The sequence below is a fragment of the Marasmius oreades genome, chromosome 5 (genome assembly GCF_018924745.1).
Source record: "Marasmius oreades isolate 03SP1 chromosome 5, whole genome shotgun sequence".
Classification (NCBI taxonomy): domain Eukaryota; kingdom Fungi; phylum Basidiomycota; class Agaricomycetes; order Agaricales; family Marasmiaceae; genus Marasmius; species Marasmius oreades.
Window position 1 is genome coordinate 2,400,550 of NC_057327.1, and position 17,921 is coordinate 2,418,470.

The 17,921-nt window shown below is 48.3% G+C and overlaps 7 protein-coding genes across 7 annotated transcripts; 3 read left to right on the plus strand and 4 right to left on the minus strand.

Annotated features, from left to right (window-relative positions):
* Positions 1-283: 283 nt before the first annotated feature.
* On the plus strand, positions 284-2,716 carry E1B28_008899 (uncharacterized protein). Its single transcript, XM_043153735.1, has 9 exons — positions 284-741; positions 802-832; positions 884-1,011; positions 1,068-1,159; positions 1,210-1,326; positions 1,382-1,552; positions 1,609-1,933; positions 1,982-2,257; positions 2,310-2,716. The coding sequence occupies exons 1-9, from the start codon at positions 352-354 to the stop codon at positions 2,430-2,432; spliced, it is 1,653 nt and encodes a 550-aa protein (XP_043009020.1). The 5' UTR covers positions 284-351; the 3' UTR covers positions 2,433-2,716.
* Positions 2,685-6,217, minus strand: E1B28_008900 (uncharacterized protein; the record flags this gene model as incomplete). Its single annotated transcript, XM_043153736.1, has 5 exons — positions 6,163-6,217; positions 5,800-6,112; positions 4,544-5,737; positions 3,280-4,485; positions 2,685-3,227 (listed from the first exon to the last, which is right to left on the minus strand). The coding sequence occupies exons 1-5, from the start codon at positions 6,174-6,176 to the stop codon at positions 2,685-2,687; spliced, it is 3,270 nt and encodes a 1,089-aa protein (XP_043009021.1). The 5' UTR covers positions 6,177-6,217.
* Positions 6,218-6,353: 136 nt separating this feature from the next.
* E1B28_008901 (uncharacterized protein) lies at positions 6,354-8,191 on the plus strand (the record flags this gene model as incomplete). Its single annotated transcript, XM_043153737.1, has 1 exon — positions 6,354-8,191. The coding sequence occupies one exon, from the start codon at positions 6,354-6,356 to the stop codon at positions 8,163-8,165; it is 1,812 nt and encodes a 603-aa protein (XP_043009022.1). The 3' UTR covers positions 8,166-8,191.
* A 148-nt stretch (positions 8,192-8,339) lies between these two features.
* On the plus strand, positions 8,340-9,806 carry E1B28_008902 (uncharacterized protein; the record flags this gene model as incomplete). The annotated part of the gene is made up of 3 exons (XM_043153738.1): positions 8,340-8,488; positions 8,541-8,842; positions 8,902-9,806. 3 exons carry the CDS (start codon positions 8,340-8,342, stop codon positions 9,804-9,806), a joined length of 1,356 nt encoding a protein of 451 aa, XP_043009023.1.
* Positions 9,807-10,051: 245 nt separating this feature from the next.
* E1B28_008903 (uncharacterized protein) lies at positions 10,052-14,796 on the minus strand. Its single transcript, XM_043153739.1, has 25 exons — positions 14,610-14,796; positions 14,131-14,549; positions 14,024-14,073; positions 13,877-13,970; positions 13,707-13,769; positions 13,516-13,656; positions 13,385-13,459; positions 13,170-13,332; positions 12,717-13,104; positions 12,459-12,660; positions 12,385-12,400; positions 12,190-12,330; positions 11,931-12,139; positions 11,758-11,881; positions 11,577-11,707; positions 11,398-11,521; positions 11,291-11,344; positions 11,153-11,232; positions 10,946-11,095; positions 10,803-10,892; positions 10,666-10,744; positions 10,503-10,618; positions 10,379-10,451; positions 10,252-10,326; positions 10,052-10,198 (listed from the first exon to the last, which is right to left on the minus strand). Exons 1-25 carry the CDS (start codon positions 14,767-14,769, stop codon positions 10,164-10,166), a joined length of 3,252 nt encoding a protein of 1,083 aa, XP_043009024.1. The 5' UTR covers positions 14,770-14,796; the 3' UTR covers positions 10,052-10,163.
* Positions 14,797-14,956: 160 nt separating this feature from the next.
* Positions 14,957-16,532, minus strand: E1B28_008904 (uncharacterized protein). Its single transcript, XM_043153740.1, has 6 exons — positions 16,391-16,532; positions 16,299-16,338; positions 15,885-16,250; positions 15,744-15,834; positions 15,507-15,693; positions 14,957-15,451 (listed from the first exon to the last, which is right to left on the minus strand). Exons 1-6 carry the CDS (start codon positions 16,490-16,492, stop codon positions 15,158-15,160), a joined length of 1,080 nt encoding a protein of 359 aa, XP_043009025.1. The 5' UTR covers positions 16,493-16,532; the 3' UTR covers positions 14,957-15,157.
* Positions 16,533-16,677: 145 nt separating this feature from the next.
* Positions 16,678-17,906, minus strand: E1B28_008905 (uncharacterized protein; the record flags this gene model as incomplete). Its single annotated transcript, XM_043153741.1, has 5 exons — positions 16,678-17,233; positions 17,284-17,438; positions 17,495-17,550; positions 17,607-17,774; positions 17,822-17,906. The coding sequence occupies 5 exons, from the start codon at positions 17,904-17,906 to the stop codon at positions 16,678-16,680; spliced, it is 1,020 nt and encodes a 339-aa protein (XP_043009026.1).
* Positions 17,907-17,921: the final 15 nt, after the last annotated feature.

Here is a 17,921-nt window from a genome sequence, read left to right on the forward strand (position 1 = left end):
ATAGACACATTCAATTGTGTTTGAGGGAGATGCATATTGTTCGATCCTTGAATCGATATCGGACACCAAGTTTTGGCAGGCTGCCACGTGACACATCAAAAGCTGAATTATGGTCGCCCCAACGAATGTGCTGATTTGGCTGATCTCAAAGGCTCCGATGGTCTTGATTTCTTATCGGAGCTCGATTTTTTTTTCCAACATTGGATTCCAAGCTCGAATCAAGCTCGAATTGTTCCAATTTACTATTTGTAAATTGTCACGATGAGGTCATGTGATGCTCATGCTATTGAGCACTCAAGATAATACTTTTGTACGCGAAGTTTGAGCTTATCGCATCGTTTAACGTTCACCATGTCCTCTCAACCAATTTCTCAGTCCGGGGAGATTGAAGATGTTGTAGACACAACTCACGACTCGGACGGACCTGAAGAATCCGAGGAGGGAGTTGAGGTGCAGGAAATCGACGCAGATGCACCTTCATCAAGCAACAAAAAGAAGAAGAAAAAGAAAAGATCCAAGTTTCACAAGGTGTTGGATGCACTATCTGGGAAATCAGAAGAGATTCCTCAAGAAATTGTAGACAAGGTTCTGGAGAAGGTCAAGGCTGATGGAGGGGAAGGGAGCGAACATGCCGATCAAGCTACCGTTCGTCAAGCTCTGGAGCAAATGAGGATTATGGACGTAGTCAAAGGAAAGGCTGGAATTGGTGGAGTGAATGCAAAGCAGATGGGAGAACACAAGGTTTGTCTCCCTTGTCCTTTCAACACTAGAGATTTTCATTTGTTGGCGGATGTCTTCCAGTTTTGGGCAACCCAACCGGTCCCTCAGTTAGGTGAGTACAGGGATAATTCAAGTGCTAGATCGTCTATCAATCATGGTCTAGGCGAGGGTCCCCCTCTTGAAGACGGATATATCGAGCCCTCTAAACCGAGAGAAGAAGTTCGACAAGATCCATACCTTCTACCGAATGACTTCACATGGACTACTATCGATGTCAACGATCCTGCGCAGGTCCGTGATTTTTGAAAGCACACAACGCAGGAGAGACCTTGATTCATTTCTTTCAGAGCAAAGAAGTATATGACCTGCTTTCTCTGAATTACGTCGAAGACGACGATGCGACGTTCCGGTTCAATTATAGCGCTCAATTCCTTGAATGGTCAGTAAACATCCCGAAGTTTCAAGCGTAGCTGATTACGCTTGCAAAAGGGCACTCAAACCCCCTGGCTACCATAAAGAATGGCACATAGGCGTCCGAGTCAAAGCGAATCAGAAACTCGTTGCATTCATTTCAGGAGTTCCGATGACTTTGTGCGTGAGGAATCAGTGGGTAGCCCGTTGTGTTCATTGCCAAGCGATCGTTTTATCATTCTATCTGCAGTCAATTCGTAGTGGCGGAGATCAATTATCTCTGTGTTCATAAGAAGTTGCGGTCAAGGCGATTGGCCCCAGTATTGATTAAGGAAGTCACTCGACAGGTCCATCTGAAAGGCATCTTCCAAGCCATATACACGGGCGGTGTGATAATACCGACGCCTGTTTCTACATGCCAGTAAGACCGAAAAATAATTACTCGGAACCCAGATCTCAACCTTTTCGTTATCATAGGTATTATCATCGGTCACTGAATGTCGCTAAGCTCGTGGACGTGAAGTTTTCGTTTGTTCCCCGTAATACAACGCTCGCACGAATGATCAAGGGCAACAAGTTGCCAGACCAGCTACGTTTACCCGGTGTACGTGAAATGGAAGAGAAGGATGTCCCCAGCGTGACAACACTCCTTTCTCGATACTTGGAGCGCTTCGACATGAAACCAATCTTCACTCAAGAGGAAGTAGCACACCAGTTCTTGATTGGTAGAGGTTCATCGGAGTCGGGATATACCAATTCCTGGAGGAGAGAGGGACAAGTAACCTGGACATATGTGGTAGAGGTTCGCTAACCACCTCTGTTACTTATCGCCGTTCTGACGACATTCTAGCATCCCGAGACAAAGAACATCACAGATTTTTTTTCTTTCTACTCCTTACCTTCGACGATAATTAACAATGCGAAGTACCCCACGTTGGAAGCCGCGTATCTGTACTACTATGCCACGGATTCCGCCTTCTTACCGGGCTCAGATGAAGATGGAATTTTGAAGCGGCGTCTTCAGGAACTGATCGGCGACGCGTTGTTAGTAGCAAAGAAAGCTCAATTCGACGTATTCAATGCGTTGACAATAATGGATAATGTACCGATTCTGAACGATCTCAAGGTGAGTGACGCTCGGTTACTCGCTGTCTCGATGTCTTAGCATCCTACCATAGTTTGGAAAGGGTGACGGTCTCCTGAACTTTTACCTCTACAATTGGCGGACTGCGCCTCTGGCTGGTGTGAAAGACATTGGTAACGTGCCACCAGGTAGAGGAGTTGGGGTTGTAATGGTCTAACCACAATTTACACGTAAAGTGATGAAAAAACAAACAAACAAAAATTGAGGTACAACTAACTCAGATGCCAAACCGAAAAGTCAGATACCTGGTCTAGATAAAGTATATATACAAACGTAGGTAGGTCAAGATAGATACATGCAGATTGGTTATACCGCGAACGCCATGAATAAGACGATACAAGAAATGGCTAATAGTACAGGTTGCCGCAAGAAACGCATGAAGATTAAATATAGATCTCGATTCCCAAGGTCAAAGTTCCAATTCCATCGCATCAGGTGTCATATCCAAGGAGTCTGGTAGCAACCTGCTCGCGATGAGACTCTCCTTGACCCAGCCCCACGTTCGGGCTTTGATACCTTGAAAAGTTGGAGCCTCGCCTAAACTGCGCTTCAGATATACAACAAAGTGGAACTCCAGCGGTTGTATATTCTTTTCCTCATTCTTCAACCTCTCGACCTTCTCGGGAGTAACGAATAAAGATTTGTTCGCCGTGCATATGAGCTGGCTTCTGTTGTCAACGTTGTCCACGACTTCCACGAGCTCTGCGCCCATGGCTAAGATAATCGCAGGAAGCAGCGTCGCTGTCGAATTCATGATGTAATCCTCGTCCTCAGTGACGCAGAGGATGTTGAGGTCCTTGAATAGCTTTGCAGGAGCGGGATTATCCATGATCCTGACCATGTGATCAGCACTGTTTCCCCAGTCCATGTCGACGAGTTGCGAGGTTCGAAGACCGAGATGCTCAGAATAACCTTGAGGTAGTAGGTATTGAGACCAGTCCTTGATAGATCCCTGTGGTTATCAAGTCAACGACAAAAGACTGAATGAGAAAACTCTTTGCTACCTCGATCGCCATATCCGTTAACCAACTCAATGACACACACGGTACTCCCAACGCCAACGCCATCAAATACTTGGGCGTGGCGTAAGGAGCATTGGCGACCATAAAGATTCGAGTAATGCCTTCAAGGTTGCGTGACTCAGCCTTGCCACATTCTTCCTTGAGTAGCCTCCATCGTCGTCCTTCATGATGTTCTCCGAATGAGATTATATCCGTCCATTGTGAAGTGTTGAGAGCACCAGTGGTAGAAAGATCTCGCAGCACCTGCTCGTTGATGTGAGTGCCGATGATCGCGAACTCTCGAAGGAAATGGGTCGGCCTTGGTTTCTCTGCGGTGAATCTCACCACCGACGTACTGGGTTTCACTGAGCCATCATCTCGGATAGGTAGAGATAGTATCATTGCTGAGGTAGGATTGAACTTGCGATCCTCCCAGTGTGACATGATAGAACAGGTGGTTATCCTGATATCGTCAAGTCCATGGGTCGTTCTCGTACCGTAAAGCTCCGTTGTAATTTGAAGCTGGCCCTTGGAATCCAGGTGCAGACCCGTGACAGACCATCCAACAATTTCCTCCTCCCAAAGAACTTCATCGCCTAAGCGGAGGTCCAACCTCCGGATCTGATCCAGTTGGAGAAGTGCTGTTGATTTATCCATGAACTCAACAAAACAGTTTCCATAGGAGTCTCGGTGTTGCAACCGCCCGGCAAAAAAATGACCATCTGCTTTTGACAACGCAAAGACTTGGACATCAGCTTGGACTGACTTGGAGTTTCGGCCACGAGAGGTCTGAGAAGGCTTGACACCAGAGCCAGATGCTACAGTATCATGGGTTCCTCTGGTGGGTCGTTTGCGTTTAAGTGAGGAAGTATCGGTATGATCCTCTTCAAACCCATGCTCAGTCATGACATCCTCCTCCTTGGCAGAATTCTCCTCGACTGTTGACTCGTCTGCGTACTTAGTGCGACGTCGCTTAGCGGAAGAGCCTGCTGCCCGACGTTTCATGGATGATTTTTGAGAAGCCTTGGAACGTGTTGCTTTTTTCGGCTGAGGTGTTTCAGTTGGAATCGACGATGGGACAACCTCGCCCTCCTTTCCGCGCGATACTGTTGCTTTTCTCCCTGTAGTTGAGCGCCGAGCTTTCGTCGCCTCAGGGGTAGGCGTGTCTGCAGCCGTTTCCTTCCCTTTCCCTTTCGCTCTACCTCTGGCCTTAATGAGTATAGTAGTCAGTCTATACATCCAAATTAAGCATTAAATGAGTACAGACCTGTGTTACGCTTGTAGGGGGAGGCGGCATTTTTTGAGTAGATGTTTCCTTCTTCGTCTTATGCTTGCCACCACCGCCACTCTTAGCGAGAGGGATGTCCTCTTCCTCATCGTCGGTGGTCAAAGGATCCAGCGGCGTCAAAAGACCAGCTTCAGAATCCAATATAATGTCCGTAGCCTTGTCCTGCCGGTGGTCGGGAACAGAAGAGGCGATGATCAAATGAGCTGTAGGAGCGGTGGCAGAGGTGGTGGTGGTAGAATTGTTCAGTGGCTCAGAGTCTGGCACAACCATGGGATCATCAACAACTTCCGAAACCGCGGAGATGGCGGTGCGCTTCGGAGCTGGAAGCTGTCGACGCCTGTTCCATTGAATGGGTTTGTCTGCCACGACTTGAGTCGGCTCCGAGCTATCAACGACAGGAGGTACATCCATCTCAGGGATAGGCCTTGGTGCAGGAAGCTGTCGACGTGGAGGACAATCGGTTTCATCGTCCAGTTGAGATTCAACCTGTGTTGCTTCCTGCGTGGCGACAAGCTCCGATTCGTTGTTGTCCTGTTGGCCAACTTTTTTCCTAAGCTCATCGATATACCGACCTCGCTTCCCTCGAGGAACATCCAATTTCACGCCAGCACGTTTTGCCAAACTATCCCATTCAGCGTCGACCCTGGCCTGAGAACTATCCGCTGGCTGAGTTACTTGTGTTTCTGGCTGAGTTGTGGGCTGAGTTGCGGGCTGAGTTGCGGGCTGAGTTGCCACGTCCTCATAATCAATTCCTCTAGTGGCCTCTGTTGTCCAAAACGCGAGTGCGTCCGAATGAGAGGAAGCCTGACTAGCCTCTGCAACCTCGACGTCTTCGACCTCAAAGACGTCTCGAGGCTGAGCATAAAACATCTCTTCGCCTTCCTCATGCTCCTGGTCAGGAGAGTCATCGCCAGGATCGGGAGTTGCTTCGACGAGTATGGTCCCAATATTGTCTTGAGAGCCCTCTGTTGAGCTATTGAGTTGTGATAGTGGCATTTGAAAATGTTTGGATCTGGAAATGTAGGCTGCTGCGGGGTCGGATTCTCGACCGATGAAGGAGTCTTGAGACGGTGCGCGATGTCGAGTGGAAGGGAGAGGTGATTTGAAAGCTTTCTTTTCTTGATCGCTCTGAAGTTGATGATGCGAGTCTTTTTGGACGGCGAGGCCCTTTGTCTTCGTGGGGAGAGAAAGGATTGACAAAGTGTACTTTGTCGGAACAATGTAGCCAGACGTACCTTTGTGAGTTGCAAGGGAGACGCAATGATATTTGTTCCCTTTGTCACAACCTTGGATCCCAAAAGCCAGCCGTCCGATGATTTTACGTTCTCTTTTTGGGAACCTTCCTGGAGCTCACATTCACCACGTTCGCTGGGACCCTGACCTTCGGATTCCAATAAGGGCAGCCCGTTAGTATGATAACAAGGAGCAGGAGCAGGATTCGGCTTGAAAGAATCGGTGGACTGTTCACTCGTAAGAGACTCCTGCAAGTTTTGTTCGGCATCAGATTCCATAAATTTTGCCAGAAGTTGAGCAGCCTGGGCATCATCGCTTTAAATGTTCAGAGACAATAAGTACGGTACTCGACAAGGTAAACAGACCTGGACGCTGCCATGATTCTATAAGCTCACTCGAGATTTGCAAGATCCTCGGTAAAGCGCGCTTAGCGAAAAGAGCGACCACGTGCTCAACGCGTCGACTCAGGTTGAGCGTGAGCGTGACACCGTGTCCACTGTCGTCTAATTGCAAGACTCGGTCTTCCCAATCCTCTGCGCTGGTCGCGGCTCAAAGAATGCCCCAAATCAATCTTAAATCGACTGCTCTTCCTCCTCGTTTCTTTGCCGCCACGTTCGTTCAAAGACGTCCCAGAGATGAACACCAGGACTCAGATATTCACTCAGATCATCGCCCATCGGTAATTCCTGCTGGAGACTCTCTTCCTCAAGATAGAAATGAACATAAATCTTCACGAACAGATGGGCGCGACCATTCTGTTCAACAGTTCACTGACATACCACCACCTATACCAGACAACGGTCCACTCAGTCTTTCCTATTCACGAACAACATTGTTGCCATACTCTTCGTTTCTGTCAGCTCGTTCTTCAAGCCTTATGGCTCTTCACCCTTTGACATCGGCCACAACCATGCTCGCCGTTACAAATCGACCACTACAACCGTCGGAATCTGTGTCATCTACCATACATCCGTCTAACTCGTCGAGCCCTATTTCCCTTCAACATCAAGCTCCGAACTCTCCCAAGATCCCTATTCCTGTCATTATATCTGTTGCTGTCAGTGTTGGCCTTTTCATCGTTGCGGGCATTATTTTCCTTCGCGTCTGCAAGCATCCTCGTCCTCGTGAACGTCCCAAGCCCTCATTACCGATCTTGGATTACCCCTTTGTTGAAGAAGACATGTGCAAATTCAACGAGTCGCCACTGTTTGGAGGGCAAGAACGCTTTTCTACAAATAGTGGCAATAACAGCGGTTTGTGGGCTTGGACACAATACCCTCAAGTCAAATCCACACAAGTACCTATTGTGCAGCTGTTCCCTCCACCGGCTCCTGGGTCCATTGAACCCGAAAATCGCCCGTCCCCACCTCCTTCAGCCGCAGCCGCAGAACGTTCTCGCGGGTTGTTGGCCGCGCGACCACCACCATCTCAAAGCGTTCCGACCCTTGGCGCCTCCTTACTTTCTGTGAGTTCAACACGTCAAGACAAAGCAACCAACTCGGCAATGTCGTTACACAGACTCTCGGACAGGTCCCTCTCACTATACCCCAACTCGCCTGTGTGTACCCAAACCGAGGCAAGTTTCAGCGCTGGTCGACCCAGTCGGTCTGATGGATTGGGCAAGGATGAGTCTTCGTCCTCGCGCGACATCGCTTATGATGGAGCGGACATCGCCTCGCCTCAGTTCTTTGCACAGGACTTAATTGAAGAGTCGCCGTCATCCCCCAACCCCTCGGGTAGCCGCAGCCGTATCAAGTCCTCCTACTTCAGCTACACTCCGGGATCATATCCTCGCATGTCTTCTGTCCAATCAGGAATAGCGACTTCGAAAGATGATGACTTTGATCTCAGGAAGCTACCGCCTATCCACAAATCTGAATCAGATTCTCGCCGAGAAAAAGCATTCGCGGCTGCACTGGGAGTGACATCACCGAGTACAGTCCACACGACGCCGTTATCGCCTCCAGCTACCCTGTATCCTGACGACTCATTGAGTGTTGTCGACGCTAAGCGGTCTAGTCGCCGTCTGCACAGGAAACCGACTCCAAACTCGAAGCTGAAACGAAAATCTTGTATTGAAACCAGTACGATAAGGACGTCGTTGGATTCGAGTACTGCATTGGGTAGTTTGATGCTGATGGAGTTTGGAGCGACAAGTAAATCGTCCGGAATGTTGTCGGATAACAATTTCATCAGCTCCAATGGAAGACCGGTTGGTCCACCACGGGTTCCATCGCCACCTCCGTTGCCATCATTGGCACAGATGGGATTAGAGCACGCAAATCCGGAGGGGTATGGGGAATATAGAAGCGCAACATACAGCATCTGTGGCTTGTATGAGGGAGATAGAAAGAGTAGAATGGGATAGAGTCGCAACTTAATTTTACTATTTTCTTTGATTTGTAGAGCTGTGTACGGATCGTGAGAAATTGTGGAATACCCTTTTTAGGACTAGCATAGGCGCTGCGAGTTGGTGGTGATCTGTCTAACTTTTCCCCCCACATATAAACCGGTTCAACCCATCCCCTCTCTTCCGTGATCCATGCCTCGTCCCCCTAACGGTTCTAATCCCTTCAAAATATCCCTCCCAGAGGCCCGAGACTTGCACGAACAGAATGACGATATGGTCTCAACCCCCATTTCAATAGCGAACGTACCTTCGCTCTGGGGAGTTCCACTGAAATATATTTCGTCAGTCGTCGTCTTGTTATTGCTCTAGTGCTTCAATGACTTTCATATCTAGTTTGGTTACGCTGGCCGTCCAGAACTCTCTATTAACGATCATTATGCACTACTCGAGGGTGTCCATTCCAACTTCGCGCACGTACTCCGCCGCAACGGCAGTTCTCATGAATGAGATATTGAAAGGCTCAATATCATTATTGATAGCATTCTGGCGAGTGGATTTGGGAAATGTACTCATCAATTTTGATGGTCAGCGAGAAGGCGGCTGCCGACGGATGGCGTTGGCAAAAATCAAAAGATTAGGACGGGAAGTCTTTAGCGCAGATTGCTGGAAACTGTCAATACCTGCCATTCTCTATGGTGTGTATTTTCGCTGTGCTACCTATCTTCCTTTGACAGAAATTCTTTTGCCATCGTAGTGATCCAGAACAATTTGCAATACGTTGCAGCTTCCAACTTGGATGCAGCCACTTTCCAAGTTAGCTATCAGATGAAGATATTAACAACTGCAGGTTTCTCTGTACTTTTACTTCGCAAGAAACTCACGTCCACGCAATGGTTCTCCCTATTATTCCTTGCTATTGGTGTCGGAATTGTCCAAATCCAGTCTGGTGCTGCGCAGCAAAGACTTTCTCCTGACGCGCACATGATGGATGCTATGCGGGGATTCATTGCCGTGGTCGCTGCCTGCTTCACTTCGGGTCTTGCGGGCGTCTATTTCGAAATGGTCCTAAAAAATTCGCAAGGGGATCTCTGGGTTCGAAACGTCCAGCTCTCCCTGTTTTCCCTCCTTCCGTGCATCGTGCACATCCTGTTTTCGCATGAATCCCAACCTGTTGCATTCGGATCTCCAGGATGGTTCAGGGGTTTATTTGCCAACTTTGGGCTCTGGGCGTGGGGCACAGTGCTGGTGCAGGTTTTAGGGGGTTTAGTGACGGCCATGGTTATCAAGTATTCCGACAACATCTTGAAAGGTTTCGCGACGAGTCTGAGCATTGTCATGTCCTTCCTCGCATCAGTCGCACTGTTCGACTTACGCATGACCTGGACCTTCGTGATTGGATCAGTTATCGTTCTTAACGCAACCTGGATGTACAATCAACCTGCCAAGCGTTTTGGTCTTATGACTGGACGTGATATCAAGGGTTGGGGTTCAATTTTGAATGAGAAGTGGAAGGGTGATGTTCCTTTACGGTCTCCGTATGTTACGCCGGTGTATGGAGCAGGAGTGGTATCATCCACCGGATCCCGTACCAGCTCATATATCTCGCTGTCCTCTTTATCGTCCTCCCCCGATTTAGAAGAGAAGATAATTCTGCGATAACTTTTGCAGATGGACATAGTTTTGTTCTTTGCAAATGTTCTGATATTTGCTTGCAAGACTTGTTGCTGGCGTTTCTTTGTTCCGATACCCAACTAGCCCTCTCTAAACGAATTTATACCCCACCCTAGATCTTCCGACGTATGCTTTACCGTAATCACTGATATTATGGATAATGTCCAGGGAATAAAGTCCCTAGCTTACCACAATCCCCTACAAATTTGTGTCCGTCGTAGCAGTTGTAAAGATGATTAAATATTTACATCCGGCGCTTTTGGGCATGATCTCGAGAATGTTTCCACTCCAGCTGCGATCATTACTATATACGAAGTCCCAAGCTCCGCGGTTGGCTGTCATGATTCACTGGGACTTGGCTTCCAATCCACGCTTGATTGCTAAAGTACGCGGTGTCAGTTGTTATATACCCCCACTCACCAAAGGAACATACCTTCACACGAATCCTTAGCGTCTCCGAACAGCATCTTCGTTCCAGGCATGTAGAACATAGGGTTTGGAACGTCGGCTATGCGAACAAGAAATAAGTAGACTTCCGTGTGATAACAAGGTAAGCGTACCATATCCACTAGACATTCCACGCTTCATCACAATGACCTGTTTACTCTTCCATGCATGCAAAACAGGCATACCCTGAGTGACGTTATCAGTACCGTAAAAGTTCGGAGTGTACATCAGCCTCACCGCTATCGGAGAACCGGGTTCAAGAGCAATAGGGTTGACAGTGTCGTTCGCACCGATCACAAGAGTGACATCGGTGTCCTTGAAGTCGTCGTTAATTTCGTCCATTTCCAGGACGACTGAGAGAAGATGAGTGCTATCTCTAGAAGGACTGCAGAGTGCTTACTGTCGTAGGGCACGGAGGCTTCAGCAAGGAGAACGTTGCATTGTCCAGGCATACGTCCAGCCACAGGATGGATAGCGAACTTAGAGTTTGGAGCCATTGAACAAGAATTAAAGGGCAATCCTCAATGACCTGCTCACCCTGACATTCACCCCCTTTGACCTGAGGATAGCGACCATGTCCGAGATTGCAAATTGAGCTTTAGCAACCGCCATTCCATAACCAACGACCTAAACGAGTAGTTCATAAAGGTATCATAGGACTTCTTCACAGTTTGACGTACCAAGATAACATTGTCAGCATCTGATAAAGCCTCAACGGTGTCGTCCACACTGGTCTTGGTGATAGCTCCTTCTATCTTAGTCTCTTCCGCTGCCGTTGCCTCTATGCCTCCGAATAACACATTCGTGAGCGATCGGTTCATGGCCACACACTATTGCGGTTAAGATGATCATTGACCCAGACACAAAAAAAAAAACTAACCACTTACCATAATATAAGAAAGAATTGAACCACTGACGCCGATAAGTGATCCAACCGTAGTCAAGAGCGGATTATCCAACATGAACCCTATCGTCAAGGAGCTTCAACAGTTGCATGAATCCGAAGTTATCAATCTTAAGTGTACCTTCTGCTACCAGTGCAAATCCCGAGTACGCATTCAGAACACAGATGACGACAGCTAGGCGGGAAAAGGCGTCAAGCCATTGCGATAGTCAAAGCGATCAAACATACGCATGTCGGCACCACCGATGGCGGACGTTGTCGTGAAACCTTGGAGGAAGCTTAGAAGCGTGCTCACTCCCAGGTAAGTGGCGGCGACAGCAGGGACTGCGGGTGCCATCATAACGAAACCGCCCTGTATTCAAGTTGAGCGTTCCCGTATCAGAGCGTCAAAGAATCAAGAAGCGTACCATTGTGAGTGCATTAGCACCCAAGATCGCGCTATTGGTGAATTGTTTCACAGGAATCGCCAACGGTTTGGATGCCATCCGTCCAGCGAGTTTGAGAAAGGCGACAATGGAGCCAGTGAAAGTAACACCGCCTATCATGCTTCTTAGACAAACGAAGAGACAACAAAGTAAAGATACTGACCAATAACGACGCCAAGATAGGCTGTGACCAGATGTAAGGTTGTTACATGGGATAGATCGGTGAATACACTAGCAATACTAGTCATTACAGCAGCTAAACCCACTACACTGTGAAGCATAGCAACCTGCATGTCTTGTGAGCTCATGTAAAACGTGAACATGCATTGAACACACCATCTGAGGCAACTCTGTCGCAGTAATCCTTCGACCAATGATAGTTCCAATGACTGCTCCCATCGAAGCCACACCAGCGAATTGGGCCAAAACTTCAGGCGGGAATCCAACGGCCGCTAATGAGGCCACGATTCCCGACCCAACGCCTAGTACACCGAGGACATTGCCCTGTCGTGCGGTCACTTGGGAGCCCAAACCTGATAAAGAACCTATAACTGGAATTTAGTGTATGGCTGGAATCTTGAACCGCTAGACGTACTGATACACAGCACACTGCTGGTCAAATATCCTGCTTGGACAAGCCCAGCCATACCGGTGCTCGCCGCGACAAGGAAACCTCCAGTGAAAACAGCGGCCGGAATGGAATAAAGCCAGGAGTATGCAGGAGGATCAGTTGGCCCTAAACTCACTCGTTAGATGTCGAATCGATGCGGATTCTTGGCGATTGTCTCACGTTTGAACATATCCAGCTATATGGTAGCAAGGCATGAGCCAAAATCTCTATCAACAATATTCGCAATGTCTCACCATTCGTTTGGTGATGATGAAACCCCCAAAAACGTTCACGCTGGCTAATAACACGGACAGTGCACCCAATGCTTGCGGTATGGTTCCCGGGAAGTAACCTCCTCCCATGACGAATAGACCTCCAATACCTACCATACCTGAGATTGCATTTGTGACAGACATGAGTGGGGAATGTAGTGCTGGGGCCACATTCCAAACTACCCTACATCAGATTAGGCTGAATTATATTAACACGCTAAAAGAGGCCCAGAGGCTCACCTATACCCGACCAATCCAGCGAGGCCAAACGTGAAGAAGTTGTCCATAAAAGCTGCGCCAGTGCTCTTTCCAAGGGCAAGTACTCCCCCTATTGCCGTGGTTATGGTGGCGACCTCCGTCGAGGTCTTCTGGAATGGAGTAATGGCCTTAGTAGTAACCTCTTTCCCTTTCGCAGGCGTCGGAGGAGCGGCGACGGGGGGCGGCATTGCTCGTGGAACTGGAGGAAGAATCCTTCCTTGATGGGTAGCCAGTGACCCTCTCACGACTTCATCCTCTAAATTAAGGAAGAATTTTTTATCCTCCCCAAGCGATAACAAGAATTTCGTGATGTTATTGGAATATAGGGTGCTGCTTTGCGTGGGTAATCGAGAGGGTAAATCAGTAAAACCTAAAGAAAGAAAAGATTCAAAACCTGTATACAAACAGGACGAAGTAGAGATGAGATCTACTCACCAATGACAGTCACACCATCCTTGACAACAAGTTGACCAGGGACTGTAGCTTCACAGTTGCCTCCCGCTTCAGCGGCCAGGTCGACAACCATAGATCCTTGCTTCATCGCTGAAACCATTGCATTGGTTATCAACTTCGGTGCCGGTTTACCAGGTATTAGAGCCTTTGGAAGACGGTTAGTCGAGTTTTAGATGGGCGCAAAAAGACAGGCAAACCGTTGTGACGACGATGTCTACTTCTTTGCATTGCTCCATAAACAAGGCCATCTCTGCTTCAATGAACTCCTTCGACTTGAAAAAAGATGCATTATCAGCAACTATTTTCGCCTACTAACTACACTACTCACCATGACTTTTGCATATCCGCCACCTCCGCTGCCCTCTTCCTGCACGGACACCTCTAAGAATTGTGCCCCTAGGGATTCTACTTGCTCCCGTGCAGCAGACCGTGTGTCGAAACCTCTGACTTCAGCACCGAGGCGACGAGCCTGGAGTGAAATTTGAGAGTCTAGAAACGTTATCGAGAGTATGGACGAACCGTCGCGATAGCACTCAATCCAGCAACGCCAGCCCCGATAACCAATACCTTTCCAGGAGGAATCTGAGAGGAAGCGAGGTTACTGAGCAATATTCACTACCAGGGAGACCAGACATACTTTGCTGTGTCAATGATCAGAAAATGTGAGTTACGAGATTTACAAGGCTAACGCACCCAGCCGCCGTCACCTGACCTGTCAGAAAACGACCAAAGTAATTCGAAGCTTCTAAAACTGCCTTGTACCCAGCGATGTTTGCCATCGAACTAACAGCCAAGGGTCAGAACTCTCCCGATGTATATAAGTGAACATGTCTGACCTCAAAGCATCGAACACTTGAGCTCTAGAAATTCGAGGAATCGAATCCATCTATGAAAGGAAGATATTGTCAATATCAGAATTCTATCATGCAACGCACAGACATACGGCCAAGGCGTCAATATTACGTGAAGCAAGATGTTCAACCAAATCTTTATTTTGTGCCGGATATAGAAACGATATCAATTTGCTTCCCTCCTTGAGTCGTTGTATCTCTTCTGACAGGGTAGGTGGTCGAACCTTGAGGGTAATGTCGGATGCCTTGTATAACTCCTCTCTCGAAACAACAATGGCTCCTGCAGATGCATACATCTCATCAAGAAATTGGGCTTCAGTGCCTGCATTCTGTTCCACCAACACTCTTGCAAATCCTTTCTTCAGTAACAAGGAAGCATTTTGAGGTGTTAGGGCTACACGACGTTCGTTCGGGTAAGTTTCGCGTGGGACGCCGACGGTGAGCGACGAATAAGGTATTTCCTTGATCTCTGGATTGGCATTTTCACGAAGCTTTGCAGAAGACTGAAATCCTAGAGTAGGGCCTGGGATGTTATGACCTGAGCACGGAGAGGTAATTCGGGAGATGTCACCTCTGACTCTGACAACACTGCTTGTAAAGCTCCAAGACACGCGTAGTCGTTGTATAGACCCCAGTGCCAGTGTATGGGAAGGCAGGCAAGGCATCGTGGATGCGCTGCTGGGGTGACTGGTGGTTGAAGGTAACGATGGACGAGTTAACCACGACCTCATGGAAAATGCGGGAGAATTATCCCGGCCCGGCACGCCGTTTACGCCGAGGAGGATCTTCAGCGACACTCAGGGAACCCCTTTCGTGTGCACCCTTGTCCCCAGATGTAAACAACTACTTTGGGCGTACTTTCAAAAAATCATTTTCATCTGATCTTACTGTAACCGACGTCCTCCGAATGAATGTTTGTCGCCCACGTGGAGAGTTGTGCATTCTTCAATTGATAATGCTGCTCAACGTACATATCACTTCCGGCACGTAGACGTTCGAGTTGTATGCACATGGTGGGCTGGAAATTTTAATTTTGTACACGTCCATGTGGAGTAACCATCATACAAAGCAGAGGGTCAACAGACGCTGATTCTGTCACTTTCTGTGTGCATCGTAGTATTAAAGCGACTTTGCTTTCCCGCTCAATTCCCGCTCCAGTCTGACCAGGTCTTGAGTGTGAGGATGCTCCCATAAGGCCTGTCCAGCACTCGGGTCTATGGGCGGCAACGGTCTACGAGGAGCCCCACCGTATCCATAGAGTTCCTCGAGTAGATACTTGGTACCGGCTATCGATGCTTTAGCAATAGTGTAATCCGCCCGTGCTATTATTCCTTGAAGGTGTTGTGCCGCTGGGAGGATTGACAAATCCTCCCTCGCTGCTCTAGTCAATCTGAATAGCTCTGCAACAGCGTACTGCCACCGAACAAGTCGTCAACAACAAAAGGAGGGCGAACGGAGGGCAGCGTACCGGAGCCACATTTCCGAGTCCAGTGATTGCACCATGAGCATTGGCATAAGCCGATGGAGTGAGGAAATCAATGAAGCCTCCCAGAACCAGGAATGGCGCATGGGAGTTCTTGCGCGGATATTGGACATCGAAGTCAGCCTCCGATACGGCAATTGCAATACGAGTCAGTTTTCCGACATTACCACAACTGAAATGGTAAATGAGTGAAGCTTGAGGTCAGAGGGCCAAAGGACTTACGTGAGCTTAACACCACATATATTTGGGCATTCCTTCGCAAGTTCAGTGATAAGGTCGGAATCGAGGTCGATCCCGCCGCTGGCACCAGGGTCTGAGTGGCATCAGCTATTAGTGTAGTTGAGGAAATCGGGTGCGGCTCACAGTTGTAAATCATTACGGGTATAGGACTCTTCTCCGAAACTTCTTTCCAGAATGACTTCAGCGCCTGCTTATTCCCGGCAATGGCACCGGCGAAATATCCGCTGGCGATGACAATCGCGAAATCTGCACCAACATTCGCGGCCTCGACAGTCAATTTCAGCGTCTCCCTGGTGCTCCCAGCACCCGTGCCGACAATCAAAGGTACATCAAAAAACCCCTTGGAGTCAAGCGCTTTCCTTGCCGTCGTGATGAGAGCAACTCGTTCCGAGTGCGACAAGTGATGCGCCTCTCCCATCGAACCTGCGATTAAGGGCCCAACACCAGCAGTGGCGACTCGAACGACGTGCGCACTGAAAGAGTCGAGGTCTGAGGGAAATAAGCAAGAAGTCTCTGAAAATTCACGTTACTTCTTACCTAGATCTTCATTGTCCCCGAAGAAGGTAGGTATGGGTGCCTATGACTGAAGTTACTAATTTTGATCGTAAATCTGAAGTTCCGAGACCTACGTAAATTCCAGGCTTCAAAAAGCGAGACCCATGGCCATTAACACCGTTCGTAGTCATTCTGCGAAATCCGGGTGGTGGGGATAAGCAAGAAATGAGCGACATCTTTTCGTACTCTTGAGGATATTTAAAGTGGAAGGCTAAGGCTACCGTCGGTCCGGCACAGTGCGGTCCGTAGTAAGCCGACGATCCGAAACTCCGGGGTGTGAACGAAAGTTAAGATATCAAATATTTGATTGCGACAAAATGATCGACTAGCAAGTATCGAACCCCGGATAGGGAGGAGTTCTTCAGTGTATCTCAATGTGCTGAAGGATTTCCGTCTCCCACTCACACCATCCATCCTCGTCGGTTTCGTTTGAAGAGCCCGATAACGCTTTCTCAAAAAGATTCCACGGGATGCATCGACGATCCTTGTCTTCAAGCTCGTCATCACCCAGGACAAAGCGACCTTGTCGTGAACGGGTGAGGGTCACGACATGACCAGCTGAGCCCAAAACATTAGCAAGGTCATGAATGATAGATCGAACATATGTGCCTCCAGAAACTTTCATGGACAACACAAAAGCTGAAGGCACCTCATCGTTGGGGTTTGGAGTTATCTCTTCAGGCTGATCCTCAATGGTGGCCTTTCCGTCAACGCCTTGAATTGCTCGTTCTACTGCCTTCTTCTCTTCTTCCGATAACGATTTCTCTGGCCATCTGTACTTGTGGGAGCTTCCCAACCACTCCACGACTTTCAAATTGTGTACAGTTACCGAACGAGGATCTATCGGCCTAGGGAGCGGAATTCCTTTCCGCGCATACTCATAGAGCGGTTTTCCATCCATCTTCAGGGCCGAAAAACTGTCCAAAGTGGTTAACCTGGAACGTTGGATGTATGGAATGAAGCGAACATTGGTGGGGTTTGCTGGATTTCTCCTGTGAAGTGAGAAAGCGCCTGCTCAACTGCTTCCTTCGTGACATGTTTCCAAGGAGCAGTCCGGACTATTGCTCCTTCGCTATCGTATGAATCCGTTTCACATCCCAATAGGCAAGTCGCTCGATACTCCTGTAGTGTACATACGTCAATAATATGGACAACATAATTATAAAACAGGTGGCAACCTTCGCACAATCTAGAAATTGAGTGAGTTTTTTAGTACCTTTCCCAACGCCTAAAACTATAAGGTGGAGGCGTGAATATATCATATCACACTGATTTTCGTATATAACTCACCCAGCACACCATCCGCCAACGGGTCCAAAGTTCCACCCTGCCCTAATTTGACGTCTCCGCCTCGTTTTAAGCGTCTTCTTTTTGTCTTTCCTCCTAACTGCGCATCATCCATTTTGTTCTGCGGTGCGAAGAGCCTTGAGCCCGAGAACAAAGGCTGAAGATTGTTGACTAGAAACATGAGAAGATTGGGGAGGGGAACATCGTTGTCAGCTCACGCAATGACATGGACGTGGGGCCACTTGGTTTTATCACTCCAAACAGACCAGAAATAGGTAAAGATGGGATTATCGCTTTCGGCATGGTTTTGAAAAACTT